The following is a 21,541-nucleotide window of genomic DNA, read 5'->3' on the forward strand; positions in this document are numbered from 1 at the left end:
CACTGTACCAGCTCAGGTGTTTGCCTGGGGCACCCCGCCCCCATCTTGACATTCTCCCCCAAAGTATCTGCCTTTCAGGGATGCTGAGAAGAGAAGGGGCTGAACCTGCAGCTGGCAGAAGAATGGAAGGGGCCTCTTCCAGACCCCAAGGCCCTAGTCAGAATCCAGGTTTACTTAAGAACCTGTTTCTTGACTCAGGCCCTGTCCCAGCCAAGACAAACCCAAGTCATGTTGATCCCCTGCTTCCTTGGTGGCTGTGACTTTGTGTAGCACTGGCTCAGTGACCTTAAGACTCAGGATCTGAGACTCCGCTTGGCTCTGGCTGTCCTGTCTCTCTGGGCAGTGAGGGGGTTGGGGAGTAAGGCAGGGGCAGTGGCCAAGTGGTTACCTTTCTGGCCAGCAGTCTCTGGGCAGTGATTCTTAGCTTGTCATTGTTTTACTCAAGTGGATCCATTTATCCAAACTGAACAAGATTTGTACACTTCAATGTATATAATTTTTCCCTAAAAATAAATAAATCTAGAAAAACTAACAACAACTTTCAGTGGGGAAGAGTGGGTGAAAGTAAATAAACAGGAATGGCAGAAACTATAAGTACAGAAGCTGGGTGGTAGGTACCTGGGGGTCATCATATTCTGTCTTTTTAAAATATACATTTGAATTTTATTATAATAAGAAGTGAAGAAATTAAAAAAGACTTAGAAATCTCCCTCCCTGGTCAAAAACCTTAAAGAAACTCATACTCTTTACCCTAGTAATTCCACTTCTGGGAATCTCTCCAAAGGAAATAATCAAAGATACACATAAAGCTTCATTGTAGTGCTATCTAAAGTAAGGAAAAATTGGACAAAACTCAATGACCCACAACAGGAGAATGGTTAGAGCAACTGTGGTGCAACCTTAAAGACACAGGAGCATCCTCGTGACCTAAAATGTCAAAAAAAAAAAACAAAAAACAAAAGTCAGAGGAAGAAACTACATATCATGGGATCTTCATTTTGTTTTAAAAATTCATATGCATGGACTTCCCTGGTGGCTCAGTGGATAAGAATCGCCTGCCAATGCAGGGCATACAGGTTCAGTCCTTGTTCCGGGAAGATTCCATGTGCTGCAGAACAACTAACCTGTGTGCAGCAACTGCTGAAGCCCACAGGTCCTCAAGCCCGCGTGCCACAGCAGGAGAAACCCTCGTGCCGCAGTGAAGAGTAGACCCTGCTCGCCACAGCTGGAGAAAGCCTATGCAAAGCGACGAAGACTCAGCACAGCCCAAAGCAGGCAAATCAGTAAATGCGTATATTGTATGATTTCAGCTATGGTGGTTTAATTGCTAAGTCATGCCCAACTCTTGGGACCGCATGGACTGTAGCCTACCAGGCTGTCAGTCCATGGGATTCTCCAGGCAAGAATACTGGAGTGGGTTGCCATTTCCTTCTCCAGGGGATCTTCCTGACCCAGGGATCGAACCCGTGTCTGTTACATCTACCCGCACTGGCAGGCGGGTTCTTTACTACTAGCTCCACCTGGGAAGCCTCAATAAATGCATGTGCACATATTAAAAAAAAAATCTGTAAAGAAATGTAATAAAACATTAGAAGTATTGATCTCTGCTTGGTAGGCTTATGGAAGATTTTAATTCTCTTTTTAATTCTAGCCTGTATTTTCATAGTTTCTACAATTAACATTTCTTACTTTGATAATTACTTTAAAAACTGAGGTGTGCCATTTTGAAGGAAAAGGAGGAAAGATGGAAAGAAAAACAGATTTTCATACACATAGCAACTGTGAAATAATAAGGTGTTGGAACTGGAAGGAATCTTAGAAGTTTGAAATCACCTAAGTCCAACTTCCTCATTTTACAAATGAGAAGACTGAGGCCCAGAGCGTCGAATGTCCAGCTAAGCCGTTTGTTCTTAGTCTCTCTGACTGCTTGTTTTAGCAGCTCACTGAGCTCTCATGGCCCCAGGACCTTAACAGCCTGGGCTGTACCCCTGATGTTAACCCCTGGAGGCCTGTTTGGGGAGCAGTCCTTGGATTCTCCAGTTAGTCTGGGCCAGCTGTTGCCAGTGTCCTCAGCCAGTCCGGATGGAGAAATTCCCTGTCAGAAAGGCCAGTGAAACAGTAGACCTCGCCACCCCCTAATCACCTAGAGCTTGTCCCTCAGACAGTTGTAGCTGGCCATCTCTGTCTTTTCAGCTCTACTTTGGCAAAGGTTACTTCTAGGCAGCTAGGTCATATGTTCCTCCTGTGTCCCATTTAAAATTGTGACTTGGGGACATGTCATGTCATTGTGCCTAGGGAGAGCAAAGAATTATATGCTGGACGTACGAATGAGATCTATTTGAGTGTCTTCTGGTAACTCCCTGGTGGTCCAGAGGTTGAGACTCAGTGCTTCCATTGCAGGGAGTGTGGATTTGTTCCCTGGTCGAGGAACTAAGATCCCACATGCTCTGCAGTGCTGCCAAATATAAAATAAAATTTAAAATTTTTAAATGATTTTTTTCTAAAAAGCCAAATAAAGAAAAGAAAGATTAAAGTCTATGTTTTAAAAAATGTATGCATGTGTCTCCTTTGTGAATCTGCATATTATGTAGACCGTATGCTCTCCAAGTCAGGTCACTAGGTAAACTGAGGTTGTGTTGGGGAATTGATTTGTTCATAAAACTCTGAATATAATTGAGGAGTCCTGCCAATTATATCTCCGTCTAAGCCGACGTCTTGGATGGTGAGATCAACTATAGCTCAGATTTGAAACAGCTGCAGCAGAGCCACCTGCGTTGGATGGTGTGAATATCCCCAAGGGACATGAAGTAAATTAGCACATATTGAAGGGAAATTTTCTAAGGCCCAGAACCACCATTTTCCCAGCAAACCTCCCACCCGAGTGGGACACAAGGGACACCAAATGAAAGACGACGCAGAGGCAGACATGGCTCTCGAGTCTCCAACAGGCCAGATGCAGTCAGAGTGACTGAAATGATCTGCTCGAACAGATTCGATGTTTTAGCACTAATTATCAGGCCTCAGAAGAGAGCTTGGCTGCTGGCAGACAACCAATACTGTCTTATTTAATTTTTAGATTTGGTTGTTAAATTTGGCCCAGCGTGAGACTGTGTTTGATGGGACCCCGAGAGTGAAGGATTCCTGGTAGGAAGGCCTGGGTTCTAGCTCTGTGTGACCTTGGACAAGCCACTTCACCCCATGGGGAGTGTTTTGTCATCTGTGCAATGGAGGAAACACCCCCTGCTCTGCTTGCCTTCTGGGGAGTTTGAAGATCAAATGAAATGGTGTAAAAGCACTATGCAAATGACAGGCATAATTACGTTCACAGGCAGAACATCGAATCTTTTCTGCCTGGTTCACTCAATTCTATGTAATTTACATACTGTGGATCTTACCCCTCTTCTTGCAGCAAAATCCTTTGGAGAATATCATTTTTAGACCCGAAATTGAAAATGTGTAGTTTCCTTATTCATCCTCAGAGTCCTCTGGGATAAAGAAAAGAATGGAATTAAAAGAAAAAAGAGACTCAGAGTGATGGTAGCCCAAGGGCAAAAAGAATTCCCACCCAGGTGTTCTTTCTTTCCTAGATGACACTGACATCTAATCTAAAGTCAAAGCTTCTCATCCTAAATTAGACTCGCAATTCCCCCAGCTCCTCCTTCTCCTTTGCATCTTCTCCCTCTGGATAAAAATGCCCGGTTTACACTTTGCTGTCCTGAGCCATGCTGGGCACAACCTCTAGTACCTCTAAGCGCTGGGCAGACAATAAATATTTGGTAAATATTTATAATAGAAGACAATAGAAATGGAGCTCTAAAATGTTTCTCTCATTACCCTAGGTTTCTTACAGTGCAGGTCAAATGCAATGTTTACGACATATCCACAAGTCTGGAGTAACATAGCTTGTAAGGCACACCAGTTTTTATGTCTCAAAAAGAAAGGAAAACCCCATCAATTAAAACATGACACAGTTATCCTTATTGTGTTGGGTATAAGCCACGACTTGATTTCATAGGTGTTAAAATGTGAAAGAAATATGCATCTTAGAAGAGATGAAATGCAGTCTATTTACCCCTTCCAAAAAGTACAGATTTCTCCTTTTGATTCTGATGAATTCTTAGGTTGGCCCACTTCAAAGTGTCTCAGTTTTAGCCCCAGCTCCACTCCCTACATTGCACTTATGTGCAATCATCCTTCCATATGGGTAGAAGGGGGACATTAATTCTATTTTTCTTATGGATACAATAATACAAAGTACGTTAGGGCTTGAATATAGTTTTGGGTTAAGTGAGGATTGTGAAATGCTTGTCAAAGCCAAAATCACATTAATTCTGTGGCCTGTTGTTTGTGACAAGATTTAAAAGAGTAAGAAATGTTTTGAGTATTTGCCACAGCTATTGTGCTTTCTTTTCCCAAGTAGTGCTTTCTGTGATTTTTGTTGCGGTGCTTCTTGTTTTATTTAATATGCTTGATTTGGCTGTGTTGTTGTTGTTACTCTGTGTTGTTACTCTGTGTTACTGTGTTGTTGTTGTTTATTCTTAGATCAGGTGAACTATGAGTTTTCACTGCACAGAGGAATTAGGTGTGAATACAGTCCATGGGGTCGCGAAGAGTCAGGCATGACTGAGCAACTTCACTTTCACTTTTCACTTTCATGCATTGGAGAAGGAAATGGCAACCCACTCCAGTATTCTTGCCTGGAGAATCCCAGGGATGGGGGAGCCTGGTGGGCTGCCGTCTATGGGGTCGCACAGAGTCGGACACGACTGAAGCAACTTAGCAGCAGCAGCAGCAGGCTGATGTGATGAGAACCCATCATCTGCCTGGGCTAAATATGATGTTTTCATAAAATTTGAGGCAGGAATTCATAGTTTTTTCAGGGCAAAAGGGAGCATGAAGAATGCAGGGAAATCAGGGGAAATAGAAATACAGCTTTTGTGACAATCCTTTGTAATTTTTCATAGGCCAGTTCCTGTTTGTAAATTCTGCAGTTTGGGACAAGGAAAAATCCCCCTGTTTCTAGCCTGTTCTTTAGTCGCCTTCTCACACTGCTCTGGCCTAACAGGACATTGTTTATACACAGCAGCTGAGAGACAAGAAAAAGCGGGGCTCGGGGGGCGCAGTTCTAGGGACTAGACCATGGCCGGTGGAGAGGAAGGATCCACTTGGCCATGTAGGTCCTGTCTGTTCTTGATAAGGATCATTTCAGCTCCACAATGCCTTGCCCCTCCCTGTTACAACCCCCTCCCCTGGGGCCCAGGGCCCATTACAGTGATGGTGAGTGTCAGTAGCCTTTGTGCTGGGCAGGAAGCAAGTGGGAAGCTGTTCATGCCTGATGGATGCTAACGCATGCTCTGCCCCTTCTCTCCCCTGCAGTCTGAGTACCACTATGAGTACACCGCGTGTGACAGCACAGGTTCCAGGTGGAGGGTCGCCGTGCCGCACACCCCAGGCCTGTGTACCAGCCTCCCCGACCCCGTCAAGGGCACCGAGTGCTGTAAGCAGTCCTGCCTCGCAGCTTTGGCCTCTGCCCCAAGCCTCCTACCATCTGAGTTAGGCCCTTCTTGACAGTGTGGCTGCCTCGAGGAATCAGATCTCCCCACCCCTGCCTCTCCATCCACCAAATCCCGAGATTCGGTGCAGGAGTGCTATTTCATGGATGGGAATCTCAGTCTCTTTTTCTTTTCAAATGTAAATCCCATCACAGTATAAAGTAAAAATCATGCCAGCTGTGTGTCACGTAGATATTTTTCCCTGTTTGCATACATTTTCTTTTCTGGTCTGTGCATTTCTCTCCAGCCACAGTCACTCATTAGGAAAGATTGTGATTTGCAGTTGTTCTTGAAAAGGAAGCCAGAGAAGATAAATTTCTGCAGAGACAGATCTTTAAAATGCACTGGGCGTCACTTCAGGGAACAAGAATGTTCCCTGACTGGGGAGCTGACCATGCAACCGGAAAGGCAGTGACTTGCCTGCAGCTCCCATCCCCTCCTCTAGGACTCTGTAGCTACAACTTTCCTATCCCTAGCAGCTATTTCCCCTGTGCCGTTCCTTTTAGAAAAGGCAAAACCAAAATATTTTTTATTTTTAACAATAAAGGATCAAGAAATCTTTGACTAGAATCAAGGAATCTGTGAAGATTTGGAAAGGAGATTGAGGGCATTTAAAATCTAAAATATGCTTAGCCTAGTGCCTGGTTCAGTGGGTGAGCAAATACATACTTGTTAAATCAGTGAATGGATATTGCTAAGATCTGAGTAGAACAGAGGTGTGACTAACAGAAGCAAATGAGCCATCTTCAGTAAACTTGGCCAATGTTCTTAATATGTGCACCTGCGATGTGAATCACAAAGATAAATAAGGCACAGCCTCTGCCTTCAGAAGTGTACAATCTGGTGGGAGGAGCAGATATCCGTTTATCCATTCATTTTTTCAGCGAACCTTAGTGGAGGTCCTGCTGTGGCTGGTTGCTGAGCCACCATGCCTGGAGGAGCTCAGAGCCTGGTAGGAGGCACACATCAATATGATGTGTTATATGAGGTGAAAAGAATGGGCCTTATGGATGCTTAGGGATCAGAAACAGCTGGGAGAACCACTCAAGCAAAAGCTTGGAGGTGGGAGAACATCAGACACATTCAGGGAAGAGCATGTGGCCTGAGGTGGAGATAACACAGGGGGGGGGATGGATGGGAGTCAGGGGAGAAGGGTCTGGGGTGCGAGATTAAGCTGGTTGGGGTTAGGTTGGGGGAAAATTGTAAAAGACTTTGAATGCCAGGTTGAGAGCTCAAGTCTATAACCAAAAGTTGGTGGGTGGTGCCTGATTATCTTTTAAATAACAGAAATAATAGTATGGGCTTCTCTGGTGGTTCAGTAGTTAGGAATCCACCTGCCAAAGCAGGGGTCATGGGTTCAGTCCCTGGACTGGGAAGATCCCACATGCTGCAAGGCAACTAAGCCTGTACACCCCAACTACTGAGCCCTTGCACTTCAACTACTGAAGTCTGCTTGCCTGGACCCCATGCTCTGCAACAAGAGAAGCCCCTGTAATGAGAATCCATGCACCATAACTAGAAGAGTTGCCCCGGCTCGTGGCCAAAGAGATAAAGACCCAGTGCAGCCAAACATAAACAAATTTTAAAAAGAAATAAGTATGTATCAGTATTTTAGAAAGGTACTTCTGACCACAGAATGAGCAAAAACAAGCAATAGGCAACTAGTTAGGAGGACATTGCAGTGGTTGAGCTCACCTAACAGATCACAATAATCCCAACTAGCATGGTGGCAGTGGGACCAGAAAGGAGAAGACAGAGGCCAGAGACAACAGGAAATCCAAGGCGCCCTTCAGAGGGGTCAGAACGAGAGACTCTCGTACCCTCTTTTACTGGAGAGCTCTCAAAATGGCAGAGGGTACCCCTCAGGAAATGAGAATAACGGCCCAAAGTCCTGCAACAAGGTCCTACCTCTTTTATGTTGTTGTCGTTAATAACGGCTTTGGGAATTCCTTGGCAGCCCAGTGGTTAGGACTCCATGCCTTCATTGCCATGCCCCAGGTTCAATCCCTGGTGGAGAAACTAAGATCCCACAAGCCATATGGCACAGCCAATAGATAAATCACCCCTGTATGGGGTGATGATGATTCACCCCTGTAAGTTCTAAAATTCAGTGGTTTTTAGAATATTCACAGAATTACATAATTATCACCACTATCTAATCTCAGAATATTTTTATCACCCCAGAAAGAAACTTCAGATCCATTAGCCGTCTCTCCCCATGCCCCTCCCCCAAGTCCCTGGTGCCCCAGATCTACTTTCTGTCTCCATGGATTTGCCTGTTCTGGACAGTCCATACAAGTGGGGTCATAGACGATGCACCATGGCTCTAAGTCAGTGCGTGAAACCCTTAGGTCTCCATCCTCTGCTCCTCCCTCTAGGATGCCCACACCCGCCCACTTCTAGGTGGCAACAGCCTCACCACCTGCCCTTGTCCCCGCTGTTGTGTTCCAGCCTTCTCTTGCAAAGCCGGGGAGTTTCTGGACATGAAGGACCAGTCGTGTAAGCCGTGTGCTGAGGGCCGCTACTCCCTTGGCACAGGCATCCGGTTCGATGAGTGGGATGAACTGCCCCATGGCTTTGCCAGCCTGTCAACCAACATGGAGATTGAGGACAGCACCTTGGAGTCCACCGAAAACTGTACTTCGTGAGTCACCCCTCTCTCCCTGCTCCTCCCCCTTAGCCCCTCACCTCCTTTACCTCCCTGCTCCCCATGCTGGGGAAGGGGCTGCAGAGAGCACTCCACAGCCTCCTCTCCTTCTCCTTGGGGTGAGGGCTGGAGCAGGACTGGACTGCTGGATGTGTGATGCCCACCTCAGCCCAGCCTTACTGCCCTAAGCTTACCAGTGACTGATAAGCACTTGTGACAGGTGAAAACCACCAGGAAATAGACATTGATAAGATAGACAAGGGTCATATGGCCCAGTCTGTTTAGGACAAAATCCAATTCTACCATGGAATTTTGGATCAGCCAAAACACTTCCTTAATTTGATTGCAACACTGTGTGCAAAGCCTCGAGTATCTTCCTGGCTTTGGTGTCAACTTCTAAATCTGGTCTCCTAATCCTGAGTTTACAAGTTTGAGGGGATAAAGTAGGACCAGAGCTTTGGTCAGTCATGGCTGAGATGTTCCAAACCCTTTGAGACCCTGCTGACCAGAGAATTTTCCAACTCAGAAGAGGATCTTTTCAGTAATTGAAAAACTCAACCCAAGGTGCTTACAGAATGTGTGAGCTGCCCTTATCCTTATCCTTATCCTTTACATATTTAACTCTAAGGATAAGAATTAAATGATGTACCTTGGTTCAGGCACTATTCTAGATGCTTTACATACATTATTTTTTCTAATCCTTACGAGAACCCTTGTGAGGGTAAAACAGGTTTTGTTGTTCCCATTACACAGATTTGGAACTGGAGGCTCAGAGAAGTTAAATGACTTGTCCTTTGTTATCCAGCTTACAACTGAGGAGACTAGAATTCATCCTCAGTCCCAAGCTTTCCACTGCCCCATGCTGCCGCTTTCAAATAACATTTAGTGTGTTCAAGACAATACTTAGGTCTTAGAGAGGAAAAGTGGGGGGTGGGTGTTGCATGGATGTAAAAGACAATCGTCCGCTACTCTTTGTTAAATATTGACAAAGAATGTAGGAGAAAAGTACATGAAAGTTTCTCTTATACCCAATCAAAAGGATAAAAAAAATTAATTGTATTACACCTGAATTTTTAAAGGTTAGAGCAATGTCTCCCATTCCTATACTTAAATATCCTAGAAACACCATTGTCTGAGCCAGGCAGCAGGTCTTTTAACAGCCCAATGTTTATGTTATTTTAGGGTTCAGTATTACGAGTCAGAGGGCTTCCCCAATGGGTCAATGGTAAAGGATAAGTCTACAGTGCAGGAGACACAAGAAGACACGTCGTTCAGTCTCTTGGTCGGGAAAATCCCCTGGAGGAGGAAATGGCAACCTACTCCAGTATTCTTGCCTGGAAAGTCCCATGGACAGAGGAGCCTGGTGGACTATAGTCCATAGCATCACAGAGTCAGACACGACTGAAGTGACTTAGCACATATGCATGCAAGGTGGAAATGAGATGATACTTGGAAAGATTTGGAGCAATTCCTGGCATTAGAAATCAATCAAGACAGATTGTTATTATTAAACATGAAATGATCTTCACTAGGAACAGCTCTGACAAAAGTCAGAATTGTAATGCATTTTGCAAATGTAACCCATTTATGGCATCCTTTTAATTATTCATCCACCTTCAGGAGTTATTTATAGCTGATGCCATGGAGCACATCAGCTTTAAGTGCTGTCTCTTTTAACAAGGAGAAATCAATACCGTTAGGTTAGCTGGGTATCTTGAATGAGCTCAGCTGAGGCATTTTGGATATGTTTTCACTTGAGAATAACACTAACTGTTGAAGAGCTGAAGTACCATATTATTCTGACAAACACAGGGGGAAAACAGCGAACTAATCTGAGGTTCCCTTGCCATTGTTCAGTCGCTCAGTCATGTCCGACTCTTTGCGACCCCATGGACTGCAGCCCGCCAGGCTTCCCTGTCCTTCACCATCTCCTGGAGCTTGCTCAGACTCATGCCCATTGAGTTGGTGATGAGGACTGGGAACCTTAACTGGTCATTATTAGTCACTGGCGACCAGGTCTGGTCTCAAGCAGAGTGGTGAAGTAGCACAATTGTCTTTGATCACCATCTCTTACACTCATCTGTTTAATGCCCTGAGTCCCTCTCTCGTGCCAGATCCATAGCTTGGTGCTAATGACACAGAAGTGAGCAAATTAAGTTTGGTCTTTGCCCTCACAGCATTGACAAACCAGGCAGGAAGATAAGCAATTCAAGAAGAATTAAAGTGTGATCAGAAGAGATGAGATAAGATGTTCAACCTCATTAACAATCAAGGAAAGAAGATTTAAAGCCCAGGGAGACACCATGTTCTATCATATCATACTAGCAACAATGTAAAATCTGACCATTCTAAATGTGGGGAGGTTGCAGGAGTTTTCTGCAGGTGGGTGTAGTTGATAACAGCTACTCTGGGGCATAACATCGCTGTAGCTGGTAAAGTTGGAGGTTCACAAACCCTGTGACCCAGTGGTTCTACCCCCGACCCTTCCCTCCACCAGGCTTTCTACTCAGACACGTGTAGGAGGAGACCAGCCAGAATGTTCCTAAAAGAGTGTGCACAAAGCAAAAACTTGAAAACAACCTAAATGCCCATCAACAAGCAGCACATAAATAAATGTGGGTGAACCATAGAAAGCAATCTTATATACTAGTGAAACTGAAGGAAGAGCTTTTATTCATGTGTGAATATCACTATACAAGGTGAAGAAAGAAAAGCAAGTTTAAAAAAAAAAAAAAAGAAAAGCAAGTTTCAGAATCCATGAGTATGATACCATTTACACAAGTTTAAAAATATGCAAAGCAATATCATACCGTATATTGTCAAGAGATACATACACGATTAGTAAAGGGCAGAGAACTACATGGGGCTATTAAGCACCAAATTCCAGAAAGTGGTTACTGTGCATTGGAAAAAGCTTGTGTGATGTAGATGGGGTTGACACTAGCTAGGGGAACATGAAGGCTTCTGCTGTGTTGCATTTATTTCTTTTTTAAAATACTTGTTTGTTTATTTGGCTGCATTGGGTCTTAGATGTGGCATACAGAATCTTCACTGGGTCATGTGCCCCCCTGACTCTCTAGTTGTGGCGCATGGGCAGAGCTCCTGGGCTCAGTAGTTATGGAGTATGGGCTTAGTTTCTCTGCAGCATGTGGGATCTTAGTTCCCTGACCAGGGATCCAACCCATATCACCTGCATTGGGAAGTGAATTCTTAGCCGTTGGACCACCAGAGAAATCCCTGTGTTGCATTTCTTAAGCAAGGTGGCAGGTCTTGGATATTTCACATATTTAAATAAAATACAATAGGATTTTACTCCTTGGAAGGGAAGTTATGACCAACCTAGACAGCATATTAAAAAGCAGAGACATTACTTTGTCAACAAAGGTCCATCTAGTCAAGGCTATGGTTTTTCCAGTGGTCATGTATGGATATAAGAGTTGGACTGTGAAGAAAGCTGAGTGCTGAAGAATTGATGCTTTTGAACTGTGGTGTTGGAGAAGACTCTTGAGAGTCCCTTGGACTGCAAGGAGATCCAGCCAGTCCATCCTAAAGGAGATCAGTCCTGGGTGTTCATTGGAAGGACTGATGTTGAAGCTGAAACTCCAATACTTTGGCCACCTGATGAGAAGAGCTGACTCACTGGAAAAGACCCTGATGCTGAGAAAGATTGAAGACAGGAAGAGAAGGGGACAACAGAGGATGAGATGGCTGGATGGCCTCACCGACTCAATGGACATGGGTTTGGGTGGACTCCGGGAGTTGGTGATGGACAGGGAGGCCTGGCGTGCTGTGGTTCATGGGGTCGCAAAGAGTTGGACATGACTGAGCAACTGAACTGAACTGAACTGTGATCATGAGAGGGAAGCAGTAAGATCTGAGTGCACACGTAGCACAGGCAGGTCAAGGAGGACTTCTCAGATTAGGTGACATTTATTTTGAGACATGAGGAGGAATTCAATAGGTGGAGGGAGGAGGAAGTTTGTTGAAGGAGAGAACAGTGCATGGGAAGACCCAGAGGTGAGAGAAAATTTCACAGAACAATTGAAAGAAATTATGTAGGGTGAGTATAGCGAGTGGGTGAGGGGTTTGTAAACTATCCCGAGGGCAGACTGAGTGCAACCGGGGGCAACACAGCCACAGTGTCAGGCAGGGGAGTGATATGGGCTGATTTTCGTTCTGGATGCTCCCTCCAGCCACATTGTAGAGAAGGGATTGGAGGAGGCAAGACGATGCCGGGAGGTGGGTTGGGATTGATTCATAGCTGAAGGGTATGTGGGGAGGAAAACGAAGAGCCCTTGGGTAGGGTAGACAGAATAGAGATACTTAGAAAATAAAATCAACATGCCTTCTCCCTTACCCCTTCCCATAAAACCAGTTCCTGCTGCTGCTGCTGCTGCTAAGTCGCTTCAGTCGTGTCCGACTCTGTACAACCCCATAGATGGCAGCCCACCAGGCTCCCCCATCCCTGGGATTCTCCAGTCAAAAATACTGGAGTGGGTTGCCATTTTCTTCTCCAGTGCATGAAAGTGAAAAGTGAAAGTGAAGTCACTCAGTCGTGTCTGACTCTTAGCGACCCCATGGACTGCAGCCCTACCAGGCTCCTCCGTCCATGGGGTTTTCCAGGCAAGAGTACTGGAGTGGGGTGCCATTGCCTTCTCCTAGTAGAATCTAAAAGTGAACATTAAAAACAAACAACCCAAACAAACAAAAAACAGATGGATTAGACTGGATAGATTTCTGAGTTCTACAAAACAGCTTTATCTACTTTCTTTGACAACTTTGAATTAGGCAGACCTGGGTTTGAATCTCAGCCCTGTCACTTGCTGGCTGTGTTATATTGGGCAAGACACTCAACAAGTCTCAGGTTTATATCCATTAAATGGAGACAAAATTGCACTTCCTCTTACTAATGAAAAGAAATCATGAACACAAAATATGTAGTTCATTATCTGGGAGATAATAAGCAACCAATAAATGTTATCTACCCCCCACCCCCCTACTCCTCACCTGAACAATATTGCCCGCCGTCTATCTTCTGGGTAGTTCCGTATAATGCGGGAGTGCACCTACCTGACTTCCTCTTGGCTGTACCTCCAGGCTCCTTGACCTAGAGGTCATTCTTCACTGAGCATTTTCACGTGTAAGCTTCTGCTTATGAATCACCAGTCTGAAATTCTGCAGAGACCTAGCAGGACATGAGATCTGAGATCGCGCAAGCCCTGGTGGGCTGGCCTCCTGACTGTGACCTTGGCTCCTATTTCCTCACAGGTCCAAGTGGGTTCCACTGGGAGACTATATCGCCTCCAACACAGACGAGTGCACGGCCACACTGATGTATGCCGTCAACCTGAAGCAGTCTGGCACTGTTAACTTTGAATACTACTACCCAGACTCCAGCATCATCTTCGAGTTTTTTGTAAGCCCCTGGCTGGGGGGCAGGGAGGTGGGGGGAGGTGGGAAGGTTGGAGGTAAAGACCCTGTAAGGCTCAGATGCACTTGCAGAAATCACACACAGTCCTGCTTGGGAAATTTTCACAGTCATTTTTCCCTCTGGAGAGAACTGTGGTCAAAATGAGCTGAAGCTTCAAGAGTTAAAGAAAAGATGGAAGTCAGAGGACCCTGGTGGGGAACAGTACAGTCTGGGAGAGTCCTAGGTGCTTTCCCGTGTTCCGGCATGAAAATAGCTCTGAGTTCTGCAAAATTTCTTTAGTGTCAATGTACTGACATCCTGTGTGTGTAACTAGCTCCTGCCCTACTTCAAGGCTCATGAGTTCTGAGCTGTCTTTCTCCCATAAGAGGGGCCCTGTGGAAGGCTGGTGCTTTGTGGGTTAAGACACTTGTTTCCTTAGAAAGCTAAGACTCTGATCTCAAATTCCTGCTGCCTCAGGTTCAGAATGACCAGTGCCAGCCCAATGCAGATGACTCGAGGTGGATGAAAACCACAGAGAAAGGATGGGAATTTCACAGTGTGAGTATCAGAGCAGCCTTCTCCCTAGAGACCCCAGAAAAGGGACCAAGGGCCTCTCCCTACAGACCCCAGAAAAGGGACCAAGGACAAAGGCCTCTTCCTCCCAGTCTGGGCCTCCACCCTTCTCTCCTTGGAGGGCAGGAGCCTGACAACATGAGGATGCTGTAGTTTCTCTTCTCATGGGTTGGCATAATATGGATGTGAACTGACTCACTCCTCTGGCTTGACCCCAAGGACCAGAGCTCTGCAGGTTTAAAGGGCCCAGTTTCCTGGGGCTGGGCATGGATAAACAGAACCAGAGAAGAATAAGGAGGGAGATTCCGCCTTGCTGTTGTCAGTATCTTCAGGTCCCTTCGTTGATCTCACCGCAGAAATGTTCATGATATATGTGATTGAGGGTTCAAGGGAGAGGACATTGAGAGAGTTGGAGGAGGAGGCTTCGAAGGAGAGAGGAACTGAGCCAAGGGGGCAGAAGGGCAATGCTGAGGAGGCGGAGGGAGAGGAGCAGAACAGGAGCTGCCTTGCAGGCTGCAACAGGAGGGGTCCCCCCAGGAGGCTGATGCAATGGACCAGCAGCATCTGTCTCTGTGAGGGAACTCTTTCCTGTTTGTGGTTTTTAGGTCGAGCTAAATCGAGGCAACAACGTCCTCTACTGGAGAACCACAGCCTTCTCAGTGTGGTCCAAAGTGTCCAAGCCCGTGCTGGTGAGAAACATTGCCATAACAGGTACGGATTGTAGATGGTAGGATTGGGTCTGGGGTCTGATGCTGACTTCTGCAGGGAGGGTGGGGTTAGTCCCCACGGCCCTCAGTCTCCAGGCTCAATCCTTGCCCTTCTATGTTGTTCTTCCTCCCCAGGGGTGGCCTACACTTCAGAATGCTTCCCCTGCAAACCTGGCACGTACGCAGACCAGCAGGGCTCCTCTTCCTGCAAACTATGCCCAGCCAATTTTTATTCCAATAAGGGAGAAACTTCCTGCCACCAGTGTGACCCTGACAAATATTCAGGTGAGGGCAGGAAGAGTTTGGTGTTTCGGGCGCGTTGGGGGTTGGGGCGGGGGGAGTGGGGGCGTGCGGGGAGTGGGGTAGGGTGGAGTCGGGGGAGGTACCAACATATATACAGAGGTGAACAGGAAGTGGAGCCATCCTTTCGGCCAAGCTGAAGATGATTCTTCTAGAGCCCTTGCTTTCTGGGCCCTGGAAGAGCCTGGCTAATCCACCAATCACTCTTGAAATGAAATCATTCAATAAGTATTTATCAAGCCACTACTATCTGCCAGGCCTTATTCTGGGTGTTTGGAATACATCAGTAAACAAATTAGACAAGGATCCCTGTCTTCATGCTCTTCCCTGGTAGCTCAGTTAGTAAAGTATCTGCTTGCAATGCAGGAGACCTGGGTTCGATTCCTGGGTCAGGAAGAGCCTCTGGAGAAGGGAATGGCAGCCCACTCCAGTATTCTTGTGGAGAATTACATAGACAAGGAGCCTGGCAGGCTATAGTCCATGGGGTCTCAAAGAGTCGGACACAAATGAGCGACTAACATTTTCACTTTCTGTCTTCATAGAATTTACATCCTGGAATGTAAATGGAATAAGTAATAACTATAATAACTAAATAATAAATATGTAATAAAGTATATTGTATATTAGACAGCAAAAAGTGCAGGGTACCATAGCAAAAAGAAAAAGCAGCTCAGAATTAGAGGAATTGGAAAAGCTAGGGAAAGGGGTTGCGATTGTTTTTTGTTTTTTAATAAAACCTTAAATAAGATTATAAATATTCTATACAGTAGATAAAGAGGTATACATTTATGTTTTTAAATTTATAACAATCATTATCAGTTAATTTAGAAGAGCCAAGAGGTTGTATTGATGTGTAAAACATTTTGAAAGCAAGAAGCTATAATCTTTTATCCATTGAACTCAAAGCATCCACTGAATTTAAAGCAGGCCTTGTCAAAAAGTCCAGGGTTCCTTGGAACATAGTTTGAAAACCACTCCTCTTAAGGAAGATAAGATGACAGCGAATAGCAGCCTATTTCTGCAGTCCCTGGATAACTTCCTGAAGCAGCCCAGCTTGACAAATAGAACCTGGCTACTTGAGAGGATCTTGGGAGCAGCAGGGGGATCTGGTATAAGATGGGCAGTGTCCCCAGAGGGCCCTGTGCTCAGACAGTAGCCCAGGGACCAATCTCCAAGGCAGGTTCTGAAACAAAACAGATAGGGAGAGAGAAAGAGTCCTCTCCCTTCCCCTGTAAATGCTCATAACTATTCCAGTTTTCCTTTTTCACACAGAACTATATACAAATCCAGGCTCCCCTGATGGCTCAGTGGTAAAGAACATGTCTGCCAAGGCAGGAGATGCAGGTTTGATCCCTGGCTTGGGCAGATCCCCTGGAGAAGGAAATGGCAACCCACTCCAGTCTTCTTGCCTGGGAAATCCCATGGACAGAGGAGCCTGGTGGGCTATTGTCCATGGGGTGGCAAAAGAGTCAGACACATCTTAGGAACTAAACAATATACATAAACTGAGCTCAAGGCCCTCTCGTAAGCAGACCTCCCCCCATCTTTACACAGACACACCCACCCTTCACGCATGCATTACAGTACATGTTTGCTCAGCCAAGACCAGCCACTGACCTTGTGAACTGCTTATTTCTACACCAATCCTAAAACAAAAGTCCTATTTATCTACTCAGATCTTGCCCAATGAGTGTAGGTTTCAGCAACAACAGAGATATTTAGCTCTTAGGGGAAGTTTTTATCTTTAAGTCTAAATTCCTGTTTTTTCACTTGAATTTCTTATTTCTCTTCCCTGCTCTGACAATAGCAGCCTTTGTTAGTCATTTTTTCCAGCTCCCTTTCCAGCCCCACCGTGGTACAGGATTTGAAGGGCAAGGTGTTTCTAGAAAAAATGCCTATGGGTGTTTTGATCAATGCTATGTAAATGGATGTGTATCCACAGAGCTGTTATGAAAGTATTACTTTGGGAGTTTATATTCATGCCATCTAGTCTTCTTTTGCCACTGATTTCTCAATCTACCCCTTTGACTGGAAAGTGAGTTTCTACTATGAAGAATATGTCCAACTCAGGGGTACAAAGAGCATTGAATTCCTTGGGGACTTGATTCTTCCAGAATACAGAGTCAGTGGGAGATTTCAAAAATGTAGAGTATGATGAGAGCCTATGGTGGAAAGTGCATGAAGGGAGTGACAGGAGGCCCTGTGACCAGCTAGTCTTTCATTTGTAAATACATTCCGAGTGCTCAGGTCTTGGTCTGGGGTTAGAGCTGGAACCTGCCCTCCAGCTTATGTCAAAAATGGAAACGTGGTTGAAAAAAAACACTAAGTATAGTACTTCCTCGGTACAGGAGGTGCTGAAATAGGAGTGTTGAGTGTAATGTGTGGTGGAAGCAAAAGAGGGGAGAAGTCAGTCCTCTCTGGGGAAGGAGGAAAGGCTGCATTAGGTGTGGCCTTGAAAGATAACTGTTTTGAAAGATGAGTTGGTGATTTGATGGAGGCAGGATGTTATGGAAGGAGCCACAGCCAGAAGGCTCAGGGATCCAGGAGTAACTCAGCATCACTGGAGCTTACTCGGAGAGAATTAGCATCGAAGGCTAATAGGGAGGCAGGGAACAGGTTATGGATGAACCCTTCTGTGCCACTGCCACAGACCTGGGATTTGATCCTATCAGCAGTGGAAGACATTAAAGAACTTAAAACGAGAATGACATAATCTGGCTTGTACTTTTGAAGTCCACTCTGGTTGCCATTTGGAAAAGCTATGAGGAAAGAAGAGCTGGAGACAGAGAACACAATCAGATTCCCTTCAGCAGGCGCCATTGGCCACATCCAGGACCTAGAGTGAGGAGGAGTGGATGGGGGTGGAGATGTCAAGGACAAAGCCTTGATGAAAAGTGTCTTTGATACTGATAGCTTAAATTTCATAACTAGGGTTAATTCCTTTGTGTTATGTTCAATACTAGGGACTCATTTCCTAGTAGAATAACATAGTGTTTCAGAGCATGGGCTCCAAGAACAAAATCATTACAGGCCAAATCCCTGCTCCACCACTTACTAGCTCTGCCACCTTGGGCAAGTCACTTGCCTGAGCCTCAGTTTTCCCACCTCTAGAATGGGAATGATAATAATTGTATCTGCCTCATAGTGTCCTTGTGTGGATTGGTGAAAGCAAAGAATTTAGAACACTGTCTGGCATGTAGTAAGAACTAGTTTTATTTATTCATTTGCATTAAGGCCTGTCCCAGCAGTCTTCTTCTACTGTGACAACACTCTGGGTATAGGTAACAATAATAAGTCACTGGTACAGCACTTTACAGTTTACAAAACGATCTCATTTATTACTCATAGCACAGTGCAGGAATGACTTCCTCATTTACAAATGAATAAACAGAAGCTCAGAAAGGTTCCCTGGTGGCTCAGTGGTAAAGAAAAGAAAGTGATAGTGAAGTCACTCAGTCGTGTCTGACTCTTTGTGACCCCATGGGCTGTAGCCTACCAGGCTCCTCTGTCCATGGGATTTTCCAGGCAATAGTCCTGGAGTGGATTGCCATTTCCTTCTCCAGGGGATCTTCCCAACCCAGGGATCGAACCCGGGTCTCCCACATTGTAGACAGACGCTTTACCATCTGAGCCACCAGGGAAGTCCAATGGTAAAGAAACTGCCTGCCAATTCAGGAAACTCAGGTTTGATCCCTGAGTCAGAAGATCCTCTGGAGAAGGAAATGGCAACCTATTCCACTATTCTTGCCTAGAAAATCCCATGGACAGAGGAGCCTGGCAGGCTACGGTCCATGGGGTCACAAAGAGTCAAACATGACTTAGCAACTAAACAACAATAGAGAGGTTAGGGATTTGCCCAGTCTGTGCTGGGGTCAGAGCTGAGTTTTGTGTTCATTAGGTACTTAAATGGTCAGGGGAAATGTTTTCTTTGGATAAAAAGGATCAGAATGAGAAGGTTGTACTTCTGGAGGAGGGAAGAAGATGCAAAAAGAGCCGGTGGAGCCCTCCCAAAATAAACTTTATCTTCATACAGTTTTGCCCAGGGCCAATCCTACAGGAACCCACTCCAGTGTTCTTGCCTGGAGAATCCCAGGGATGAGGGGAGCCTGGTGGGCTGCCGTCTACGGGGTCACACAGAGTCAGACACGACTGAAGTGACTTAGCAGTAGCAATCCTACAGGAATCACTTTTCATTTCCTCACCAAACATCTAGGCCAATCTTTCAAACTTGACCAGTCCCCAGTTTTAACACTTTGATGAAACCTGAGCTATAAAAGTGAGGTCCGGCTCAGCATTTGGGTTAATCATTTATTAAAACCAGTCTAGCAGTTGTCAATGTGTAAACAGCTGGACCATTTTTGCTGAAACCTGGAGCTGGGGTGTCAGTTTGAATAAATATTTGACAAGCAGAGAAAGGTGCTTATGTGGAACACACTTTCTAACATGTAACTTGCAATTTGTTAAATCTAATTTGCAAGGTCCTGGGAACTGATTTGTTTTCAGCATCTCCCCCCAAATTTCTCCTGGCCGGGTCTGTCAAAACCAGGAGTCCCTGGATCCCCTTATGTTGAAATAGGCCCTTGCTTATTAACCAAGTAAATGAGCTCAGAAGACCCCAGCTGCTTCTCAGCCAGTAGCTTCCTCTCACCCAGGATAACAAGATGGGGACAGAAGAGGCCCCAGTGCAGACCAACGACATGGTAATAGGAGATTCTCAGATCTAGCAACTCATTTGTTGCCTTGGGAAGAAAGGGCCAGTTGAGAAATAAGCCTTAACTGGAAAGAAGGGAAACTTTAATCCTTATTAAAAGCCCCATGATGGTTACCAAATAAAAAGACTTCTTATAAATCCAGGTGATAATAGTTACCAGCATTTAGGAAGTTCCTTCTTACAATGTGTCAGGTATGTGCTGATTCCAGCAAGACAGATGTTACTCTTCTTGCTGTACAGGTTGAGAGCACAAAGGTTCAGAGAGGTTAAGTAACTTGCCAGAAGTGACACAGCTACCAAGTGATTACGCAGGATCCAAATCCAGATCTGTCTGACTTAAAAATCTCATTCCATTCTACTGAAATGCTCGTCAAGCAATATATAGAGGGAAGGTCTCACCATTGTCACCTGCTTACCTGCAGGCGACACAGCAGTCATACCAGGGACAGTAGCAGTCGGAGCAGTATTGTCCTGGCACTCTATAAAGCAGTGGTTTTCACTCTGGAGAAAGTGAATTCCCTGGAAATTTTTTAAAAATTGTATGAATTAGAGGATGCGGAGAAAAGGGAACCTTCTTACACCGTTGGTAGGAATGCAAACTAGTACAGCCACTATGGAGAACAGTGTGGAGATTCCTCGAAAAACTGGAAATAGAGCTGCCATACAGACCAGCAATCCCACTGCTGGGCAAACATACCGAGGAAACCAGAATTGAAAGAGACACGTGTACCCCAGTGTTCATCGCAGCACTGTTTACAATAGCCAGGACACGGAAGCAACCTGGATGTCTATCAGCAGATAAATGGATAAGAAAGCTGTGGTACATACACACAATGCAGTATTACTCAGCTATTAAAAAGAATGCATTTGAATCAGTTCTAATGAGGTGGATGAAACTGGTGCCTGTTATACATAGTGAAGTAAGTCAGAAAGAAAAACACCAATACAGTATATTAACTCGTGTGTATGGAATTTAGAAAGGTGGTAACAATGACCCTATATGCGAGACAGCAAAAGAGACACAGATGTAAAGAACAGACTTTGGGGCTCTGTGGGAGAGGGAGAGGGTGGGATGATTTGACAGAATAGCATTGAAACATGTATATTATCATATGTGAAATAGATTGCCAGTCCAGGTTTCATGCGTGAGACAAGGTGCTCAGGGCCGGTGCACTGGGATGACCCTGAGGGATGGGATGACCCTGAGGGATGGGTTGGGGAGGGAGGTGAGAGGGGGGTTCAGGATGGGGAACATATGTACACCCTTGGCTGATTCATGTGAATGTATGGCACAAACCACTACAATATTGTAAAGTAATTAGCCTCCAATTAAAATTAATTAATTTAAAAAATTGTATGAATTAGGTCTATTTTTCAGGATACAGGAAAGCAGTTCTTTTTTTTTTTTTCAAACTCTGAAAAGTATCTGTAATTCAAAAAAAGGTAAAATCCATTTATTTAAAGAGGGATTCAGGGACTTCTCTGGTGGTCGAGTGTCTAAGACTCTGTGCTCGAAATGCAGGGGGCCTGGGTTCGATCCCTGGTCAGGGAACTAGATCCCACATGCTGCAACTAAAGATCCTGCATGCCACAGCTAAGACCTGGCACAACCAAATAAATAATATTTTAAAACAAAATTTA

The 21,541-nt window shown here is 45.2% G+C and overlaps 1 protein-coding gene across 1 annotated transcript in view; it reads left to right on the forward strand.

Moving 5' to 3' along the window:
- ELAPOR1 (endosome-lysosome associated apoptosis and autophagy regulator 1) overlaps positions 1-21,541 on the forward strand; it is a 77,599-nt gene that overhangs the window by 28,435 nt on the left and 27,623 nt on the right. Inside the window, exons 2-7 of the mRNA XM_069599236.1 lie at positions 5,377-5,497; positions 8,004-8,196; positions 13,468-13,615; positions 14,087-14,167; positions 14,788-14,893; positions 15,025-15,174. Of these exons, the coding sequence (XP_069455337.1) occupies positions 5,377-5,497; positions 8,004-8,196; positions 13,468-13,615; positions 14,087-14,167; positions 14,788-14,893; positions 15,025-15,174 (799 nt within the window). The remainder of the gene's footprint in view (positions 1-5,376; positions 5,498-8,003; positions 8,197-13,467; positions 13,616-14,086; positions 14,168-14,787; positions 14,894-15,024; positions 15,175-21,541) is intronic.

The sequence above is a fragment of the Ovis canadensis genome, chromosome 1 (genome assembly GCF_042477335.2).
Source record: "Ovis canadensis isolate MfBH-ARS-UI-01 breed Bighorn chromosome 1, ARS-UI_OviCan_v2, whole genome shotgun sequence".
NCBI lineage: Eukaryota > Metazoa > Chordata > Mammalia > Artiodactyla > Bovidae > Ovis > Ovis canadensis.